General features: G+C 49.1%; 2 protein-coding genes across 4 annotated transcripts; both read right to left on the bottom strand.

Moving 5' to 3' along the window:
• Positions 1-221: 221 nt before the first annotated feature.
• Positions 222-2,326, bottom strand: LOC110493386. The gene has a single exon (XM_021567646.2). It carries the CDS (start codon positions 2,051-2,053, stop codon positions 1,403-1,405), a length of 651 nt encoding a protein of 216 aa, XP_021423321.2. The 5' UTR covers positions 2,054-2,326; the 3' UTR covers positions 222-1,402.
• Positions 2,327-2,609: 283 nt separating this feature from the next.
• si:ch211-286b5.4 (afadin- and alpha-actinin-binding protein) lies at positions 2,610-13,753 on the bottom strand. Of its 3 annotated transcripts, XM_036948994.1 has the most exons (13): positions 13,579-13,749; positions 13,376-13,450; positions 12,036-12,190; positions 11,361-11,429; positions 11,143-11,266; positions 9,274-9,343; positions 8,962-9,082; positions 7,904-8,057; positions 7,652-7,755; positions 5,431-5,592; positions 5,009-5,120; positions 3,129-3,312; positions 2,610-2,837 (listed from the first exon to the last, which is right to left on the bottom strand). In XM_036948994.1, exons 1-13 carry the CDS (start codon positions 13,640-13,642, stop codon positions 2,738-2,740), a joined length of 1,494 nt encoding a protein of 497 aa, XP_036804889.1. In that variant the 5' UTR covers positions 13,643-13,749; the 3' UTR covers positions 2,610-2,737. The 3 variants fall into 3 exon arrangements, with proteins under 3 accessions (XP_036804889.1, XP_036804891.1, XP_036804890.1); XM_036948996.1 differs by lacking the exon at positions 3,129-3,312 and having other exon boundaries at positions 13,579-13,753; XM_036948995.1 differs by lacking the exon at positions 13,376-13,450 and having other exon boundaries at positions 13,579-13,745.
• Positions 13,754-21,661: the final 7,908 nt, after the last annotated feature.

Below are 21,661 nucleotides of genomic sequence, written 5' to 3'. Positions count from 1 at the left end.
TCAGACCACAGCCCTATATAGTGCACTACTTCAGACCACAGCCCTATATAGTGCACTACTTCAGACCACAGCCCTATATAGTGCACTACTTCAGACCACAGCCCTATATAGTGCACTACTTCAGACCACAGCCCTATATAGTGCACTACTTTAGATCACAGCCCTATATAGTGCACTACTTTAGATCACAGCCCTATATAGTGCACTACTTTTCACCACAGCCCAATATAGTGCACTACTTTTCACCACAGCCCTATATAGTGCACTACTTTTCACCACAGCCCTATGGCTCCTGATCAAAAGTAGGGCACTATTTAGGAAATACAATGCCATTTGGGACACCAACATGATGTGCAGACAGGGACACCTCGCTGATAATTAAGACACACAGGAGTAGCCAATGCAGATATTATTGTTATTATTATTATTATTATAGAAGACATGTATCATAATAAACAAACATACTATTCAACATGGGGTAGCGCAGTTCTTTAAAGTGAGATTAGACTTAACATTAAAGTCCTGTACAGCCAAGGTAAGATGCATCGAAGTTGAAAAGTCAAATTTAAAATAAAAAAAACACTTCTAGATATATTAAAGTATAACAGTTCTTAATAGTAGCTAGCATGGTAAATGAGAAATACAAAGTAGCTCAGCACACCACGTCATAAAACAGAAGTTGTCTTGGTGTCAATGGTAATGTTATTTTAATAGTTATTTTAGGCTGTAGACTTGCATATGTACAGTTAGATTAGAGCATGTCGTTTTAAAGCCAGGAAAACAAGTCTCAAAACAAGACAACACTTCCGTTTTTTCCTCCCCAAAGTAGCAGGGAGAAACGTGGGATAAACGTTTAATTCTGCAGTGAGAGTTTGTTGGTAAGGGCGACACAGTAGGCGACACATTAAGAGGTTGAGGTTTTACAAAATCTCACACCAACATGTAAAGACACAGTTAGTTTGGTCACAGACAGAGACATTTACACTTTAAAGGAAAAAAAAACAAACTCAAACCCAAAATGTGTTGAAAATAAATGCACGGGCACGCAAATAATCACACGTCATAAATACATAGAAATACGCGACAATGGTTGAAAACACACGAGAAAAAGTCAAGGAAATAAATAATAAAAAAAAATCACACGACTAACAGGAAATTACACAGTCTACAAACTTGTCAGCCTGTTCCAAACTGCGTCTAAGCTAAATATCCACTCGTAAATCCTCTTACAATTGTCCGCATACAGTGCGCTAGAGACGCTCAAGAAAGTCTGCAAAACAACAGCCTGAAGTCTCTCCAGCGCTTCTCTAGCTCTGGTTCCACCCATCTCGCAACAACAAGTTGACTATGTTAGTAGGTCTAGAGGGTAGCGCAGTAACGGCCTGGACCAGAGCTAGCGCTTCTATGATTTGACATAGACCGAGCTGTAGGTGGTTTCGACTTGGGGACAGAAGCGCTTGGTGTGGGCTTTGGCCTTGGTGGCCCCACAGAGAGGGCAGATATATTGCCGCAGGTACGGGCATACCACGTCCCCATCCTGGTTCTTGAGACTGTGGGACCCAAACACAGACTCAGACTCCCCGTTGTGTTTGCAGAAGCTGCAGATCTTGCGCTCAGGTGATGACACCTCCTCCGGCGTCTTAGAGCGGGTCGCCTTCATTCTCTCCTTCTGGCCCCGGGTGCCCGCGGAGGATCTGGACGCTGCTGTAGGGGGCTCGGGACCCTTGGTGCTGCTCGGACGTAAAGCAGCGTGTTTATGCAAGGGGACGATTTCGGAATCCAGGGGTTTCATTTCGTGCCCTAGGGGTGGTGTCGGCACAGGTGTTATCGGTGACAGCAAGGCTCGCGGCGGAAACTCCTCAAATTCCACCATGGTCGACCATATCCCGGAGTCATGACCCTCAACGGTTGACGGTTCTGGGGTGAAGTTCCCTAACTGCATCTCCCGCACTGCGTCCGCTAGCTTCATGTAGTCCCGCCACGGTTGGAATCTCCTGTTTTCGGACTCCATGTAACGCGGTAGGTGTTGGAGTTGACAAATCATTGCGTTCATATTCCCAACAGACTTGTGTCTGACAATCAGAATGTGCCAGAATAAAGAAAGCGGTGTCTAAACTTCTGAACAATGCGATGGGTTCAATTAATTGAGAACTCGACTGAAGGCAAGCTTGACAACATGCATCTTTGGGCTTTTCCGTGTTTTGGAAAGCAGCCAATCAGATGGTGTCGTGCGCCAGCAGTGGAGAGTCCGTGGCACGCGACAACAGCCAATCAAATGGTTTTAAACTGACAACTGCTAAATTGGTCATTTTAGAAGATCAACTATTTGGGATACAATTTTACACCTCAACAATATTAAAACACTTCAAATATAACTGTTTAATCTATTCTAGGGTCTAAATTGTTAGGACTTAGATTATAATTCTTAGTTATAAGAATATGTTTTATAATAGCCTATTTTAATAAAATATCACTTAGCGGGTCGCCTTCTTTCTCTGTTAAAATTCAAAACTTCAAGACTTCCTCGCTGTTCACTACTACCACCATTAAGTTATTGTAGCATTTCTCCTGGCTCATCGAGTCATTCCAGTAAACATTAGTAGAGAAGGAACCTGTCAAACAATTAATCTTTATTAATCACATTAAAAAACGATTTCATAAAACACAATAGAAACGACAAACTGAAACAGACAAAATTATAAAACATACAATGGAAACGACATATAAAACAGCAATACTACTGAAATGACCCGTCCAGGTGAGGACCAGGGGGGGCGAACTGGAGCCTCTCTGCCCCCACATCCCAGCACTCTGACTGGGCATCACTCTCACTGGACCTGCAGAGTTGGAGGGACAGGGTGGGGTAATGGCAGAATTTATTTATATAGATTTGTCATTACCTCAATCACTAATAATGATTTTCCCTTTGGGGGTGCTTAATAAAACATCTTACTGAAGAATGATGAGACTGGATGGATTTAACAGTTTAGTAACTAGGTCCACATCTTAAATGACATCCCATTCCCTATATAGTGGCCTACTTCTGACCAGGCCCTGGTCAATAACAGAGCACCAAATAGGGAATAGGGGGCCATTTGGAACTGAGCCAGGACATGTCTGGGCCTGACCTGCAGCTGTAGGGCAGTTGGAGGGCAGAGTAGAGCTCCGGGGTGCTGGGCGTGTGAACTTTGACTTTGCCATGAACCTGCAGAGACACCGATGACCCTAACCAGGGTATGATCCCAGACTCGGCAGAGGAGGGCGTGGCCGGCCGGCAGCCGGACAAGATCATGTGATCAGAATCTGAGAGATCTGCGAGTGCACACAGGAATCCCCTGAAGTGACTAAAATACGATGCTATAGTAAAACCCTTTAGTAAAGCAATAACTATAGTCGAAACCAAACTAGTAACGCTTTTGCAAATATCTAGCAGTATGTAGTGTTCATTGTTGATTATAAACTGGGTAGTTGGAGCCTAAATACTGATTGGCTGAAAGCCATGGTATATCAGACATGTACCATGGGTATGACAAAAACAAAGTAAAAATGTACATTGGTGACCAGTTTACAATAGCAATAAGGCACCTCAGGGGTTTGTGGTATATGGCCAATATTTTAAATTTAACTAGGCAAGTCAGATAAGAACAAATTCTTATTTACAATGGACGGCCTACCGTGGCCAAACCCGGACAACGCTGGGACAATTGTGCGCCATCCTATGGGACTCCCTATCACGGCCGGTTGTGATACAGCCTGGAATCAAACCAGGGTGTCTGCTGTGACGCATCAGCCCTGAGATGCAGTGCCTTAGACCGCTGCGCCACTCGGGAATAACCAATATACACTACATTACAAAAGTATGTGGACACCCCTTCAAATTAGTAGCTTCGGCTTTTTCAGCCACGTTCCTTGCTGACAGCTGTATAAAATCCAGCACACAGCCATGCAATCTTCATAGACAAACATTGGCAGTAGAATGGCCTAACTGATTTTCAACATGGCACAGTGATAGGAGCTAGAGCTGCTCCTGTCAACTAAGTGCCATTATTGTGAAGTGGAAACATCTAGGAGCAACAACGGCTCAGCCGCAAAGTGGTAGGCCACGCAAGCTCACAGAACGGGACCACCGAGTGCTGAGGCACGTAGCGAGTAAAAATAGTCTGTCCTCGGTTGCAACAGTCAGTTCCGAACTGCCTCTAGAAGCAACATCGACACAATAACTGTTCGTCGGGAGCTTCATAAAGTGGGTTTCCATGGCCGAGCAGCCGCACACAAGCTTAGGACCACCATACACAGTGGTGTAAAGCTCACTGCCATTAGACTCTGGAGCAGTGGAAACGCGTTCTCTAGAGTGATGAATCACGCTTCACCATCTGGCAGTCCGACGGACAAATCTGGGTTTGGAGGATGCCAGGAGAACGCTACCAGCCCCAATGTATAGGGCCAACTGTAAAGTTTGGTGGTGGAGGAATAATGTTCTGGGGCTGTTTTTCATGGTTCGGGCTAGGCACCTTAGTTCCAGTGAAGGGAAATCTTAATGCTACAGCATACAATTACATTCTAGACGATTCTGCGCTTCCAACTTTGTGGCAACAGTTTGCGGAAGGCCCTTTCCTGTTTCAGCATGACAATGCCCCTGTGCACAAAGTAAGGTCCATACAGAAATGGTTTGCCGAGATCGGTGTGGAAGAACTTGACTGGCCTGCTCAGAGCCCTGACCTCAACCCCATCGAACACCTTAGGGAAAATTTGGAACGCCGACTATGAGCCAGGCCTAATTGTCCAACAGAGCCCGACCTCACTAATGCTCATGGCTGAATGGAAGTAAGTCCCTGCAGCAATGTTCCAACATCTAGTGGAAATCCTTCCCAGAAGAGTGGATGGGGACCAACTCCATATTAATGCCCATGATTTTGGAATGAGATGTTTGACCAACAGGTGTTCACATACTTCTGGTCATGTCATGTATATACAGTAGATGCATAGAACAAGATTTATGCTGACTCACTGAGGACGGTGCTCTCTCTCCTGTTGTGACGCTGCAACGTCCTCCCCAACGGAGAGTCAAACAGATACTGCTGCTTCACCACACAGGCCCTCTGCTGCTCAAACTCACGTCTCTACACACACACAGCAGTATTTTTCTAATGTATTACAAGCATTTCACTACACTTGCAATAACATCTGCTAACCATGTATGTGACCAATACAAATTTGAATTGATTTGAGACACTAAGTACGTAATAAAATAATCAGAGTCAAACACTTCACTAAGAGGGGTTGGGTTAAATGCGGAAGACACATTTCAGGTGACTGCATTCAGTTGTACAACTGACTTGGTTTCCCTCTTTCCCTAACCACCCATCCCTCTAAATATTTCTTTCAATCCAAGGAGACAGTTTTCACTCCCTCCCCCTTTCTGTCTCTCACCTCGTGGCCCAATCGGATGGCAGCGTCGGTGAAGGCCCGTCTCTCCCTATGGAAGCTCCGCTTCTGGTGTTCTAGCTCCGCCCAGCTGTCCTGAAGCCGCTCCCACTCTTCCAGGAAGTAGCAGTCTGTCAGAGCGGCCGGGACCGGAGTGATCACACTGTCCTGGGGAGGGGGAGATTACATGGGGAAATGGGGAGGAGAGGAGAAAGAGGGGCGTGGGGAGAGAGAGGGCACGGGAGAAGGGGGATGACACGGGAGAAGGGGGATGACACGAGGAAGGGGGATGACACGAGGAAGGGGGATGACACGGAGAAGGGGGATGACACGGAGAAGGGGGATGACACGGAGAAGGGGGATGACACGGAGAAGGGGGATGACACGGAGAAGGGGGATGACACGGAGAAGGGGGATGACACGGAGAAGGGGGATGACACGGAGAAGGGGGATGACACGGAGAAGGGGGATGACACGGAGAAGGGGGATGACACGGAGAAGGGGGATGACACGGAGAAGGGGGATGACACGGAGAAGGGGGATGACACGGAGAAGGGGGATGACACGGAGAAGGGGGATGACACGGAGAAGGGGGATGACACGGAGAAGGGGGATGACACGGAGAAGGGGGATGACACGGAGAAGGGGGATGACACGGAGAAGGGGGATGACACGGAGAAGGGGGATGACACGGAGAAGGGGGATGACACGGAGAAGGGGGATGACACGGAGAAGGGGGATGACACGGAGAAGGGGGATGACACGGAGAAGGGGGATGACACGGAGAAGGGGGATGACACGGAGAAGGGGGATGACACGGAGAAGGGGGAGAACCGGAGAGAAAGATAACTATGTAACTTCGTCCAAAATTTCAAAGCCCCTTCCTCCCACCCCAAGACCCCGCCCCTTCCTCCCACCCCAAGACCGTGGGGAGAGAGAGGGCACGGGAGAAGGGGGATGACACGGGAGAAGGGGGATGACACGAGGAAGGGGGATGACACGAGGAAGGGGGATGACACGGAGAAGGGGGATGACACGGAGAAGGGGGATGACACGGAGAAGGGGGATGACACGGAGAAGGGGGATGACACGGAGAAGGGGGATGACACGGAGAAGGGGGATGACACGGAGAAGGGGGATGACACGGAGAAGGGGGATGACACGGAGAAGGGGGATGACACGGAAAAGGGGGATGACACGGAAAAGGGGGATGACACGGAAAAGGGGGATGACACGGAGAAGGGGGATGACACGGAGAAGGGGGATGACACGGAGAAGGGGGATGACACGGAGAAGGGGGATGACACGGAGAAGGGGGATGACACGGAGAAGGGGGATGACATGGAGAACCGGAGAGAAAGATAACTATGTAACTTCGTCCAAAATTTCAAAGCCCCTTCCTCCCACCCCAAGACCCCGCCCCTTCCTCCCACCCCAAGACCCCGCCCCTTCCTCCCACCCCAAGACTCTTGCCTTAGCTGCCAAGTTAATGCCTAGACTAGCTCAGCGGATTAACATTCCTGTGTTTCACAGGTTTGAACCCAGCTGGTCACATACGTGTGTTTCTATGAACGCCAGTGTGTGTCGGTTTCTTTAGTAATTAGCCGCAACATTTTAGCGTGTGTTGGTTTCTTTAGTAACTAGCCATAACATTGTAGCGTGTCGGTTTCTTTAGTAATTAGCCGCAACATTTTAGCGTGTGTCGGTTTCTTTAGTAACTAGCCATAACATTGTAGCGTGTGTCGGTTTCTTTAGTAACTAGCCGTAACATTGTAGCGTGTCGGTTTCTTTAGTAATTAGCCGCAACATTTTAGCGTGTGTCGGTTTCTTTAGTAACTAGCCATAACATTGTAGCGTGTGTCGGTTTCTTTAGTAATTAGCGATAACATTGTAGCGTGTCAGTTTATTTAGTAACTAGCCATAACATTGTAGCGTGTGTCGGTTTCTTTAGTAACTAGCCATAACATTGTAGCGTGTGTCGGTTTATTTAGAAATTAGCCGCAACATTGTAGCGTGTGTCGGTTTCTTTAGTAACTAGCCGTAACATTGTAGCGTGTCGGTTTCTTTAGTAATTAGCCGCAACATTTTAGGCCGTGTCGGTTTCTTTAGTAACGAGCCGCCGTAACATTGTAGGGTGTGTCGGTTTCTATAGTAATTAGCCATAACATTGTAGCGCGTGTCGGTTTCTTTAGTAACGAGCCGTAACATTGTAGCGGGTATAGTCCACCTGTAGTAGATGCTGCTGCAGTTTGACCAACTGTTGACTCTGATCCAACTCTGTCTCTAGCTGGGCCAAGAGCTTATCCTGGTCGGTCCCCACAGCCACGTGACCTATACACACAAAAAACACTGAATATTTCTTTAGTCATAAACAAATTCATGTTTATCTCCTACAAGTCGCTGTGTGCGTCCAAAATGGCCCTATGTTCATAAGTGGTGCACTACGTAGGGAACACGGTGCCGCTTCATCCCCTCTCACCCTGACTCAGGAGGTCCCCTAGTCTCCTCTGCACACTCTTCCATCCCTGGACCACACCCCCTGTCACATGTTCGCCCAGGGACTCCTCTGACTGGACCAGCATATTGGCGCTGTCTGGGTCCTCTTCCTGGTCACCCACAGTGTCCAATAGGGTCTGTGGGAAAAGTGACAAAGTAGTAGCTTTCGGCCAATCAGCTCAATCCTCTCACCATACCCAGGGTTGGGTTCAGTTGCCAAATATTGCAGATAGAAATGCCATGAATAGAGCTGACATGATTCCATGCATCGAGAGGCATGTTAGTTCTACATAACATGTTTATAGCTGAATGTTCCAAAATGTTCTCCCCTGCTGACCGTGCACAAGTTTCAGTTCCCATCCGTAGCCCCTTCCTCCCGCCCCAAGACCGTGCCCCTTCCTCCACCCCAAGACCGTGCCCCTTCATCCCACCCCAAGACCGTGCCCCTTCCTCCCACCCAAAGACCGTGCCCCTTCCTCCCACCCCAAGACCCCGCCCCTTCCTCCCACCCCAAGACCCCGCCCCTTCCTCCCACCCCAAGACCCCGCCCCTTCCTCCCACCCCAAGACCCCGCCCCTTCCTCCCACCCCAAGACCCCGCCCCTTCCTCCCACCCCAAGACCGTGCCCCTTCCTCCACCCCAAGACCGTGCCCCTTCCTCCACCCCAAGACCGTGCCCCTTCCTCCCACCCCAAGACCGTGCCCCTTCCTCCCACCCAAAGACCGTGCCCCTTCCTCCCACCCCAAGACCGTGCCCCTTCCTCCCACCCCAAGACCGTGCCCCTTCCTCCCACCCCAAGACCCCGCCCCTTCCTCCCACCCCAAGACCCCGCCCCGCCCTGCCCCACCTGGTCCTGGGAACCAGGATGTGTTAGTACTAAGGCACCCCTTTGGTGGAGACCTCTCCCCAGGACCAGGAAAGGTACAGGTCTAGGACCAGCATCCCCTCCCCCAATCATAACCTTAAATCATTAGTGGAGGAAATGCAAAACAGTGTCTAGGGCCACCGTCACCCTGCTCTGAGCTATAGGAGCCGTCTAACCCGTTCCATGTCTGCTCTAAGCGCGTGCAGTAGCGTGGTGAGTTTGTGTCGGAGCTTCATGGCCTCCCTTATCTCCGCCTCTCGCCGCTCCAGCATCACACGTAGCGCTGCCTCCTCCTTCCTGTGTGTGTGTGTGTGTGGGGGGGGGGGGGTAAATCAGGTGCATTAGTGCTGGGCTGGAACAGAAGCCTGCGTCTCAATTTCCTGGATCAGAATAGGTGATCTCCGGGGTTCCAACCGGAGTCCACAGCCCCAGTAGTCAACAGTAGTGCACTATAAAGGGAATAGGGTGCCATTTTGGACTCTCTCTACCTTCCGTTGGTCCTGGCTGGTCTGTCCCTTTTCACCTGACCTCTGGGCACCGGGTTCAACAGCTCCATGGCTACAGAGAGAGGGAGAGAGACAAGGATGCAGTTAAGCCCCGCCCTCTTCAACATATCCATCAACAAATTGGCGAGGGCACTAGAACAGTCTGTCACCAAACAAGGAGGGTCTACAGCAGCACCTAGATCTTCTGCACAAATTCTGCCAGACCTGTGCCCTGACAGACCCTGGGCCCTGACAGACCTGGGCCCTGACAAAATCTCAGTAAGACAAAAATAACGGTGTTCCAAAAAAAGTCCAGTTGCCAGGCCCACAAACACAAATTCCATCTAGACCCCGTTGTCCTGGAGCACACAGGTACATACCTCGGCCTAAACATCAGCGCCACAGGTAACTTCCACAAAGCTGTGAACGATCTGAGAGACAAGGCAAGGGCCTTCTATGCCATCAAAATAAACTCAATTTGACATACCAATTAGGATCTGGCAAAAAATACTGGATTCAGTTATAAAACCCATTGCCTTTTATGCTTGTGAGGTCTGGGGTCCGCTCGCCAACCAAGAATTCACAAGATGGAACAAACACAAAATTGAGATTCTGCATGCAGAATCCTGCAAAATTACCCTCCGTGTACAACGTAAAACACCAGATAATGTATGCAGAGCAGAATTAGGTTGATACCCGCTAATGATCAATATTCATAAGAGACGTTTATTTTCCCTTTTGAAATGTCTAACTTGTGAGTGTAATGTTTACTGTACATTATTGTATTGTTTATCTATTTCACATGTGAACATGTTTTCCATGCCAATAAAGCCCCTTCAATTGAAATTGAATTGAGAGAGAGCTAATCATGTTTAGTCTGAAGTTACTTTAAAAACCTCTTAATTAACCTCTACAGGATTGGTGGGTCCCCCGCAGGACAGTTGAGCTAACGTAGGCTAATGCGATTAGCATGAGGTTGTAAGTAACAAGAACATTTCCCAGGACATATCTGATATTGTCTGAACGCATAAATTCTTGTTAATCTAACTGCACTGTCCACTTTACAGTTGCTATGACAGTGAAAGAATACCATGGTAATGTTTGAGAAGAGTGCACAGTTTTGAACTGGAAAAGTTGTTAAACAAATTAGGCACATTTGGGCAGTCTTGATACAACATTTTGAACAGAAATTCAATGATTCATTGGATCAGTCAAACTTTACATACACTGCTGCCATCTAGTGGCCATAATCTAAATTGCACCTGGGCTGGAATAATACATTATGGCCTTTCTCTTGCATTTCATAGATAGTTTTTTTAACAAACATTTTTTCTCCATTGTATTACCTTTTACCAGATCTAATGTGTTATATTCTCCTACATTCATTTCACATGTCCACAAAGTGTTTCCTTTCAGATGGTATCAGGAATATGCATATCCTTGCTTCAGGACCTGAGCTACAGCCAGTTACATTTGGGTCCTTTTAGGCAAAAATTTAAGAAAAAAAGTGGAAGATCCTTCAAGCCAATAAGAAAAAGTTAAATATATTACTGTAATTTATTTATAAGGACTGAATGCTAAGGTTACCTTGGTTGCTAGCAACTTCAATTAGCACTGAAGTGTGACGTGAGGTGTCAAAGCTCATGAGCCCAACAACAGCAGGAGAGTTTCACAGCCTCCCCCACCCAAATGCAAAGGCCCTTGAAGCCCTCTCCCTCTGTGCAGAGATCATTACAATAGGTAGGTAGAAGGAGAGTGGTAGAATGGTGTGTGGGTTTAAGATTAGGAGACATTTAGAGAGAAAGATGGAGTGGGATAGAATATGAGAGGGCACATTAAGTGTGAGAGAGATGGTTAGACAGAGATCCTTACAGGCGCCTCTCTCTCTGTGTCTCTCTGCAAGTTGGGTTAGTCTCTCCTTCAGTCTGGCGCTGTGCTGCTCTCTACGCCTCAACTCTGACCCCTGCTGATTACACCGACACTGCAGGCTGGAACCCTTTAGAGTGTGTGTGTGAAATAGATAAGAGGGAAATGGTTATTCATCAACATGGTTGATATTTTTCATCAAACTCATGACACATGAGACACACCTTCTCTCTCTCGCGTCTCAGTGCATCCTGTAGTCTGGCAACGTGCTGATTTCTCTCAACCAGTTGCTCCTGTGAACAAAACACTTTCTTTTTTTAAATCAACCCATATTTTACCAGGCGAGTTAACGGAGATCACATTCTCATTTACAGCAATGACCTGGGGAATGGAGGGGGGTATGAATGAGCCCTTTCTAAACTGGGGATGATTAGGGGGCCATGATGGTATGAGGGCCAGATTGGGAATTTAGCCAGGACACCAGGGTTAACACCTCTACTCTTACGATGAGTCCCATGGGATCTTCTTGCCTTGTCTCTCAGATCGTTCACAACTTTGTGGAAGTTACCTGTGGCGCTGATGTTTAGGCCGAGGTACATACATCCCATCCGAAAGACAGCACAGGGCAATGTCCCCTATCACTGCCCTGGGGCATTGGGATATTTCTTTAGACCAGAGGAAAGAGTGGGACCTATTGGTCCTCCAACACCACTTCAGCAGCATCTGGTCTCCCATCCAGGGACCAGATGCTTGAGGATGCAGGGATGCAGGGTGCTATGCTGCTGGCATGAGTTGTTAACACAGTAAAACACACTATTCTGTCACTCGCATTCTCACCTGACTGACTCTCAAACCCACAATATTAATTTGTTAAGTACACACCACACGCACAAGCTTACCCCAAGGGAGGGCCCTGTCTCTCTGTGCTCGTCCCTGCCAAGAGAGGGCCCTGTCTCTCTGTGCTCGTCCCTGCCAGACCACCAGGAGGCATGGAGAGACAGGTTACTGAGAGGGGGGCTAGGCTCCCCATGGAGGAGGTATGTGTCCTGGAGGTCTGGAGACAGTGAGAGAGGAGAGGGAGGGGGTTGGATGGTGGTATGAGTAGAGAGGGGGAGTGGGTTGGATGCTGGTATGAGTAGAGAGGGGGAGTGGGTTGGATGGTGATATGAGTAGAGAGAGGGAGGGGGTTGGATGGTGGTATGAGTGGAAAGGGGGAGGGGGTTGGATGGTGGTATGAGTAGAGAGGAGGAGGGGGAGGTATGAGTAGAGAGGGGGTGGTATGAGTAGAGAGGGGGAGGGGGTGGTATGAGTAGAGAGGGGGAGGTATGAGTTGAGAGAGGGAGGGGGTGGTATGAGTAGAGAGAGGGAGGGGGTGGTATGAGTAGAGAGGGGGTGGTATGAGTAGAGAGGGGGTGGTATGAATAGAGAGGGGGAGGGGGTGGTATGAGTAGAGAGGGGAAGGGGGTGGTATGAGTAGAGAGAGGGAGGGGGTGGTATTAGTAGAGAGAGGGAGGGGGTGGTATTAGTAGAGAGAGGGAGGGGGTGGTATTAGTAGAGAGAGGGAGGGGGTGGTATTAGTAGAGAGAGGGAGGGGGTGGTATTAGTAGAGAGAGGGAGGGGGTGGTATGAGTAGAGAGGGGGTGGTATGAGTAGAGAGGGGGAGGGGGTGGTATGAGTAGAGAGGGGGAGGGGGTGGTATGAGTAGAGAGAGGGAGGGGGTGGTATGAGTAGAGAGAGGGAGGGGGTGGTATGAGTAGAGAGAGGGAGGGGGTGGTATGAGTAGAGAGAGGGAGGGGGTGGTATGAGTAGAGAGAGGGAGGGGGTGGTATGAATAGAGAGAGGGAGGGGGTGGTATGAGTAGAGAGAGGGAGGGGGTGGTATGAGTAGAGAGGGGGAGGGGGTGGTATGAGTAGAGAGGGGGAGGGGGTGGTATGAGTAGAGAGAGGGAGGGGGTGGTATGAGTAGAGAGAGGGAGGGGGTGGTATGAGTAGAGAGAGGGAGGGGGTGGTATGAGTAGAGAGAGGGAGGGGGTGGTATGAGTAGAGAGAGGGAGGGGGTGGTATGAGTAGAGAGAGGGAGGGGGTGGTATGAATAGAGAGAGGGAGGGGGTGGTATGAGTAGAGAGAGGGAGGGGTAGAGGTGGTAAGAGATTATTTTTATTTAACTAGGCAAGTCAGTTAAGAACAAACAATTATTTACAATGACGGCCTCCACCTGCCAAACCCAGACGACGCTGGGCCAGTTGAGCACCGCCCTGTGGGACTCCCAATCATTTCCAGTGAGATGAGGGAGCGGTATATACAGTGGACTTGGACTGAAATAGGTTCCGGTACTCATTATGGGTGACAGTACTGTTTATATGTAGGTGCAGGAGCTCCACAATACTTCTGAGCTAATATTCTAGAAGTGGAACAGCAGGTGTGAATTAATATAAAGATTTACCTGAGCTCTCCTGTCGTCTCCTCTGGGACCCTGCTGCCCGTCCCTGCCCACATCTAGAAGCCATCTGTGTTAACGTTTACGAATGGTAACGAGCTTAACAGGTATTCAGGTGTGTGTTTGTTGTGTTGGCCGATCTACCTGAGCAGAGGTTTGCTACTTCACTTGGCCGCCATCTTTAATTACCAGCTGGCAAGTGCAACCAGGTGCTAGCATTTCAGCTAATCAATAACCTCATTGATTGACATGCTCACACCACTCTTTTTTCATACTGTTTGGTCACGTTCCTCTACTCAGACATTGCTGACGCATAACAGATCTTACAATGCCTGGATAGGTATTTTACGTACGCTATACAAAAGTATGTGGACACCCAAATTAGTGGATTTGGCTATTTCAGCCACACCAGTTGCTGACCGGTGTATACAATTGAGCACACCGCCATGCAATCTCCATAGGGAAACATTGGCAGTAGAATGGCCTTACCGAAGAGCTCAGTGACTTTCCACACAGGATGCCTCTTTTGCAACAAGTCAGTTCATCAAATTTCTGCTCTGCTAGAGCTGCATGTGCTGTTATTGTGAAGTGGAAACGTCTAGGAGCAACAGCGACTCAGCCACGAAGTGGTAGGCCACACAAGCGCACAGAACGAGACCCCTGAGTGTTGAAGTGCGTGAAAATCGTCTGTCCTTGGTTGCAACGCTAACGAGTTCCAAGCTGCCCCTGGAAGCATCGTCAGCACAATAACTGTTCGTCGGGAGCTTCATGAAATGGGTTTCCAAGGCTGAGTACACGATGCCAAGCGTCGGCTGGAGAGGTGTAAAGCTCTCCGCCACTGGACTCTCTCAGGTCAAACCTGGGTTTGCCGGATGCCAGGAGAACGCTGCCTGAATGCAGAGTGACAACTGTAAAGTTTGGTGGAAGAGGAATAATGGTCTGGGGCTGTTTTTCATGGTTTGAGCTATGCCCCTTCGTTGCAGTGAAGGGAATTCTTAACACTACAGAATACAATGAGTATCAGCTAACCACGTTATAGCAATCTGGTACCCGAGCACAGTCGATGACATAGCCCGCAACCATTGGTTGATGCATGCAACATCTGGGCAGGGGAACACGACCTATATGTGTAAAAGGATTGGAGAAATGTAAGCCATTTTGATTATTGACAATCCATTTAAAATGGCTTAAAATGTAGGCCTATAATAGTGTGTAATGTAAATGTTGATTATCTATATCAAGGGTGTCAAAACTCAAATCCTGGAGGGCAGTAAAGTACAAGAGAGGAGTGAAAAGCAGCAGACACTCGGCCCTCCAGGAATTGAGTCGGCACCCTGCTTTATATTCTAGGGCAGACGTATTCAACTCTGACCCTACGGGGAGCCTGCTGGTTTTCTGTTCTACCTAATAATGAATTGCGCCCACATGGTGTCCCAGGGCTAACTCAGTCCCTGATTAGAGGGGAACCACCCACATGGTGTCCCAGGGCTAACTCAGTCCCTGATTAGAGGGGAACCACCCACGGGGTGTCCCAGGTTCAACTCAGTCCCTGATTAGAGGGACCCACCAACACGGTGTCCCAGGGCTAACTCAGTCCCTGATTAGAGGGGAACCACCCACATGGTGTCCAGGGCTAACTCAGTCCCTGATTAGAGGGGAACCACCCACAGGGTGTCCCAGGTCTAACTCAGTCCCTGATTAGAGGGGAACCACCCACGGGGTGTCCCAGGTCTAACTCAGTCCCTGATTAGAGGGGAACCACCCACATGGTGTCCCAGGTCCAACTCAGTCCCTGATTAGAGGGGAACCACCCACGGGGTGTCCCAGGTTCAACTCAGTCCCTGATTAGAGGGTAACCACCCACAGGGTGTCCCAGGTCTAACTCAGTCCCTGATTAGAGGGGAACCACCCACATGGTGTCCCAGGTCTAACAAGGTCCCTGATTAGTGGGGAACCACCCACATGGTGTCCCAGGTCTAATTCAGTCCCTGATTAGAGGGGAACCACCCACATGGTGTCCAGGGCTAACTCAGTCCCTGATTAGAGGGGAACCACCCACATGGTGTCCCAGGTCTAACTCAGTCCCTGATTAGAGGGGAACCACCCACATGGTGTCCCAGGGCTACTTCAGTCCCTGATTAGAGGGGAACCACCCACATGGTGTCCCAGGTCTAACTCAGTCCCTGATTAGAAGGGAACCACCCACGGGGTGTCCCAGGTCTAACTCAGTCCCTGATTAGAGGGGAACCACCCACATGGTGTCCCAGGTCTAACTCAGTCCCTGATTAGAGGGGAACCACCCACATGGTGTCCCAGGTCTAACTCAGTCCCTGATTAGAGGGGAACCACCCACAGGGTGTCCCAGGTCTAACTCAGTCCCTGATTAGAGGGGAACCACCCACATGGTGTCCCAGGTCTAACTCAGTCCCTGATTAGAGGGGAACCACCCACGGGGTGTCCCAGGTCTAACTCAGTCCCTGATTAGAGGGGAACCACCCACATGGTGTCCCAGGTCTAACTCAGTCCCTGATTAGAGGGGAACCACCCACAGGGTGTCCCAGGTCTAACTCAGTCCCTGATTAGAGGGGAACCACCCACATGGTGTCCCAGGTCTAACTCAGTCCCTGATTAGAGGGGAACCACCCACATGGTGTCCCAGGTCTAACTCAGTCCCTGATTAGAGGGGAACCACCCACATGGTGTCCCAGGGCTAACTCAGTCCCTGATTAGAGGGGAACCACAGAAAGAATGCAGTGGAACTGACTTCCAGGTTCAGAGTGGAGTCTGAGGGTTCTACAGTAAAGTATCACATTCTCCCTATAAAATGGATGGGGCTCATTAAATACTTAATATTGCCATGAGACAGTCCACATACATTAGAAATCTGAGAATGCACACAACTGTATATTAGGAAGAATCCATACAATAGATATAAATTAGAAAGCTGACTTGTTCTCCAGCAATGTTTAATTTGCCTCTTTGGAGGGTATTTCTGTTTTAACTTTTTATTTATGGGGAAAAGGAAGAAAACAAAGAGATGAAAACAAAACCACGAACATTTTAGACCGTTTGACCAAACAGAAGATGTAGGGGGGACTGAGTCTTTATCTCAGGGATGGGTATCTCCCTAACAGAAGATGTAGGGGGGACTGAGTCTTTATCTCAGGGATGGGTATCTCCCTAACAGAAGATGTAGGGGGGGGGGACTGAGTCTTTATCTCAGGGATGGGTATCTCCCTAACAGAAGATGTAGGGGGGACTGAGTCTTTATCTCAGGGATGGGTATCTCCCTAACAGAAGATGTAGGGGGGGACTGAGTCTTTATCTCAGGGATGGGTATCTCCCTAACAGAAGATGTAGGGGGGGACTGAGTCTTTATCTCAGGGATGGGTATCTCCCAAACAGATGATGTAGGGGGGGACTGAGTCTTTATCTCAGGGATGGGTATCTCCCTAACATAAGATGTAGGGGGGGACTGAGTCTTTATCTCAGGGATGGGTATCTCCCTAACAGATGATGTAGGGGGGACTGAGTCTTTATCTCAGGGATGGGTATCTCCTAAACAGATGATGTAGGGGGGACTGAGTCTTTATCTCAGGGATGGGTATCTCCCTAACAGATGATGTAGGGGGGACTGAGTCTTTATCTCAGGGATGGGTATCTCCCTAACAGATGATGTAGGGGGGACTGAGTCTTTATCTCAGGGATGGGTATCTCCCTAACAGAAGATGTAGGGGGGACTGAGTCTTTATCTCAGGGATGGGTATCTCCCAAACAGATGATGTAGGGGGGGGGGGACTGAGTCTTTATCTCAGGGATGGGTATCTCCCTAACAGAAGATGTAGGGGGGGACTGAGTCTTTATCTCAGGGATGGGTATCTCCCAAACAGATGATGTAGGGGGGGACTGAGTCTTTATCTCAGGGATGGGTATCTCCCTAACATAAGATGTAGGGGGGGACTGAGTCTTTATCTCAGGGATGGGTATCTCCCTAACAGATGATGTAGGGGGGACTGAGTCTTTATCTCAGGGATGGGTATCTCCCAAACAGATGATGTAGGGGGGACTGAGTCTTTATCTCAGGGATGGGTATCTCCCTAACAGATGATGTAGGGGGGACTGAGTCTTTATCTCAGGGATGGGTATCTCCCTAACAGATGATGTAGGGGGGACTGAGTCTTTATCTCAGGGATGGGTATCTCCCTAACAGAAGATGTAGGGGGGACTGAGTCTTTATCTCAGGGATGGGTATCTCCCAAACAGATGATGTAGGGGGGGGGGGACTGAGTCTTTATCTCAGGGATGGGTATCTCCCTAACAGAAGATGTAGGGGGGACTGAGTCTTTATCTCAGGGATGGGTATCTCCCTAACAGATGATGTAGGGGGGACTGAGTCTTTATCTCAGGGATGGGTATCTCCCTAACAGAAGATGTAGGGGGGGACTGAGTCTTTATCTCAGGGATGGGTATCTCCCTAACAGATGATGTAGGGGGGGACTGAGTCTTTATCTCAGGGATGGGTATCTCCCTAACATAAGATGTAGGGGGGGACTGAGTCTTTATCTCAGGGATGGGTATCTCCCTAACAGATGATGTAGGGGGGACTGAGTCTTTATCTCAGGGATGGGTATCTCCTAAACAGATGATGTAGGGGGGACTGAGTCTTTATCTCAGGGATGGGTATCTCCCTAACAGATGATGTAGGGGGGACTGAGTCTTTATCTCAGGGATGGGTATCTCCCTAACAGATGATGTAGGGGGGACTGAGTCTTTATCTCAGGGATGGGTATCTCCCTAACAGAAGATGTAGGGGGGACTGAGTCTTTATCTCAGGGATGGGTATCTCCCAAACAGATGATGTAGGGGGGGGGGGACTGAGTCTTTATCTCAGGGATGGGTATCTCCCTAACAGAAGATGTAGGGGGGGACTGAGTCTTTATCTCAGGGATGGGTATCTCCCAAACAGATGATGTAGGGGGGGACTGAGTCTTTATCTCAGGGATGGGTATCTCCCTAACATAAGATGTAGGGGGGGACTGAGTCTTTATCTCAGGGATGGGTATCTCCCTAACAGATGATGTAGGGGGGACTGAGTCTTTATCTCAGGGATGGGTATCTCCCAAACAGATGATGTAGGGGGGACTGAGTCTTTATCTCAGGGATGGGTATCTCCCTAACAGATGATGTAGGGGGGACTGAGTCTTTATCTCAGGGATGGGTATCTCCCTAACAGATGATGTAGGGGGGACTGAGTCTTTATCTCAGGGATGGGTATCTCCCTAACAGAAGATGTAGGGGGGACTGAGTCTTTATCTCAGGGATGGGTATCTCCCAAACAGATGATGTAGGGGGGGGGGACTGAGTCTTTATCTCAGGGATGGGTATCTCCCTAACAGATGATGTAGGGGGGACTGAGTCTTTATCTCAGGGATGGGTATCTCCCTAACAGAAGATGTAGGGGGGACTGAGTCTTTATCTCAGGGATGGGTATCTCCCTAACAGAAGATGTAGGGGGGGACTGAGTCTTTATCTCAGGGATGGGTATCTCCCTAACAGATGATGTAGGGGGGACTGAGTCTTTATCTCAGGGATGGGTATCTCCCTAACAGATGATGTAGGGGGGACTGAGTCTTTATCTCAGGGATGGGTATCTCCCTAACAGAAGATGTAGGGGGGGACTGAGTCTTTATCTCAGGGATGGGTATCTCCCTAACAGATGATGTAGGGGGGACTGAGTCTTTATCTCAGGGATGGGTATCTCCCTAACAGATGATGTAGGGGGGACTGAGTCTTTATCTCAGGGATGGGTATCTCCCTAACAGAAGATGTAGGGGGGGACTGAGTCTTTATCTCAGGGATGGGTATCTCCCTAACAGAAGATGTAGGGGGGGACTGAGTCTTTATCTCAGGGATGGGTATCTCCCTAACAGAAGATGTAGGGGGGACTGAGTCTATCTCAGGGATGGGTAACTTCCAACCAGAAGATGTAGGGGGGGGACTGAGTCTATCTCAGGGATGGGTAACTCCCATCTCCCTAACAGAAGATGTAGGGGGGGACTGAGTCTATCTCAGGGATGGGTAACTCCAGTCCTCTGGGGCCTGATTAATGTCACACTTTTCCTCCAGCTCGTTACTACACCCGCCTCAATCAATCAACCAATCCTGATCTTCAGGTTGGAATGCAATTATATAAACACAACATGACACAATTTCAAAGATTTTCCTGAGTTACAGTTCATAGAAGGAAATCAGTCAATTTAAATAAATTAATTAGGCCCTAATCTATGGATTTCACATGACCAGGCAATGGGTGAGGTATAGGCCCACACTTGGGAGCCAGGCCAAGCAAATCAGAATGAGTTTCGCCCCACAAAATGGCTTTATTACAGACAGAAATACTCCTCAGCACCACCCCTCCTCCACAGACGATCCTGCAGGTGAAGATGCCAGATGTGGAGGACCTGGGTTGGCATGGTTACACGTGGTCTGTGGTAGTGAAGTCAGATGTGGATGTCCTGGGCTGGCGTGGTTACACGTGGTCTGTGGTTGCGAGGCCGGTTAGACGTACTGCCAAATTCTATAAAATTATGTTGGATTACGGTAGAGAAATTAACATTACATTATCTGGCAACAGCTCTGGTGGACATTCCTGCAGTCAGCATGTCAATTGCACGCTCCATCAACTTGAGACATCTGTGGCGTTGTGTTGTGTGAAAAAAAAAAAACAGCATATTTTTGAGCTGCCTTTTAAAATTGTCCCCAGCACAAGGTGCACCTGTGTAACAATCATGCTGTTTAAATCAGCTTCTCGATATTCCTTAACTTGTCAGGTAGATTAGCAAATGAGAAATGCTCACTAACAGGGATGTAAACAAATGTGCACAAAATTTGAAATAATGTTTGTGCGTATGGAAAATGTCTGGGATCTTTTATTTCAGCTGATGAAACATGGGACCAACACTCTACATGATGTGTCTGTCAGTGTCCCAAACGGCGCCCTATATAGCATACATCTGTAGACCAGAGCCCCAAGGGACCTTCATCAAAGGAGTCCACTGGGGAATATGGAGCCATTTGGGATTTCCTAGGAGGTTGCATGACGTGTCTCACAGTTCCCAATAAACACTTGTTAAACAGCGAAAACATTACACCCTAAACAACAGGGGCCATATTCAGTAAGGTGCCAGGACTCCCCTGGCTAGTCTACAGACTCCACCCTACAGACCCCCTGGCTAGTCTACAGACCCCACCCTACAGACCCCCTGGCTAGTCTACAGACCCCACCCTACAGAACCCCTGGCTAGTCTACAGACCCCACCCTACAGAACCCCTGGCTAGTCTACAGACCCCACCCTACAGAACCCCTGGCTAGTCTACAGACTCCACCCTACAGAACCCCTGGCTAGTCTACAGACTCCACCCTACAGAACCCCTGGCTAGTCTACAGAACCCACCCTACAGAACAGAACCCCAAGCTAGTCTACAGACCCCACCCTACAGAACCCCTGGCTAGTCTACAGACCCCACCCTACAGAACTGAACCCCTGGCTAGTCTATAGACCCCACCCTACAGAACCCCTGGCTAGTCTACAGACCCCACGCTACAGACCCCCTGGCTAGTCTATAGACTCCACCCTACAGAACCCCTGGCTAGTCTACAGACCCCAACCTACAAAACCCCTGGCTAGTCTACAGACTCCACCCTACAGAACCCCTGGCTAGTCTACAGACCCCACCCTACAGACCCCCTGGCTAGTCTATAGACTCCACCCTACAGAACCCCTGGCTAGTCTACAGACCCCACACAACAGAACCCCTGGCTAGTCTACAGACCCCACCCTACAGAATCCCTGGCTAGTCTACAGACCCCACCCTACAGAACAGAACCCCTGGCTAGTCGACAGACCCCACCCTACAGAACCGAACCCCTGGCTAGTCTACAGACTCCACCCTACAGAACAGAACCCCTGGCTAGTCTACAGACTCCACCCTACAGAACAGAACAGAACCCCTGGCTAGTCTACAGACTCCACCCTACAGAACTGAACCCCTGGCTAGTCTACAGACTCCACCCTACAGAACTGAACCC

The sequence above is a fragment of the Oncorhynchus mykiss genome, chromosome 17, assembly GCF_013265735.2.
Source record: "Oncorhynchus mykiss isolate Arlee chromosome 17, USDA_OmykA_1.1, whole genome shotgun sequence".
NCBI classification, from domain to species: Eukaryota; Metazoa; Chordata; class Actinopteri; order Salmoniformes; family Salmonidae; genus Oncorhynchus; species Oncorhynchus mykiss.
Note: the sequence above shows the minus strand (reverse complement) of the source record. Positions and strands in the feature narration are given on the sequence as shown.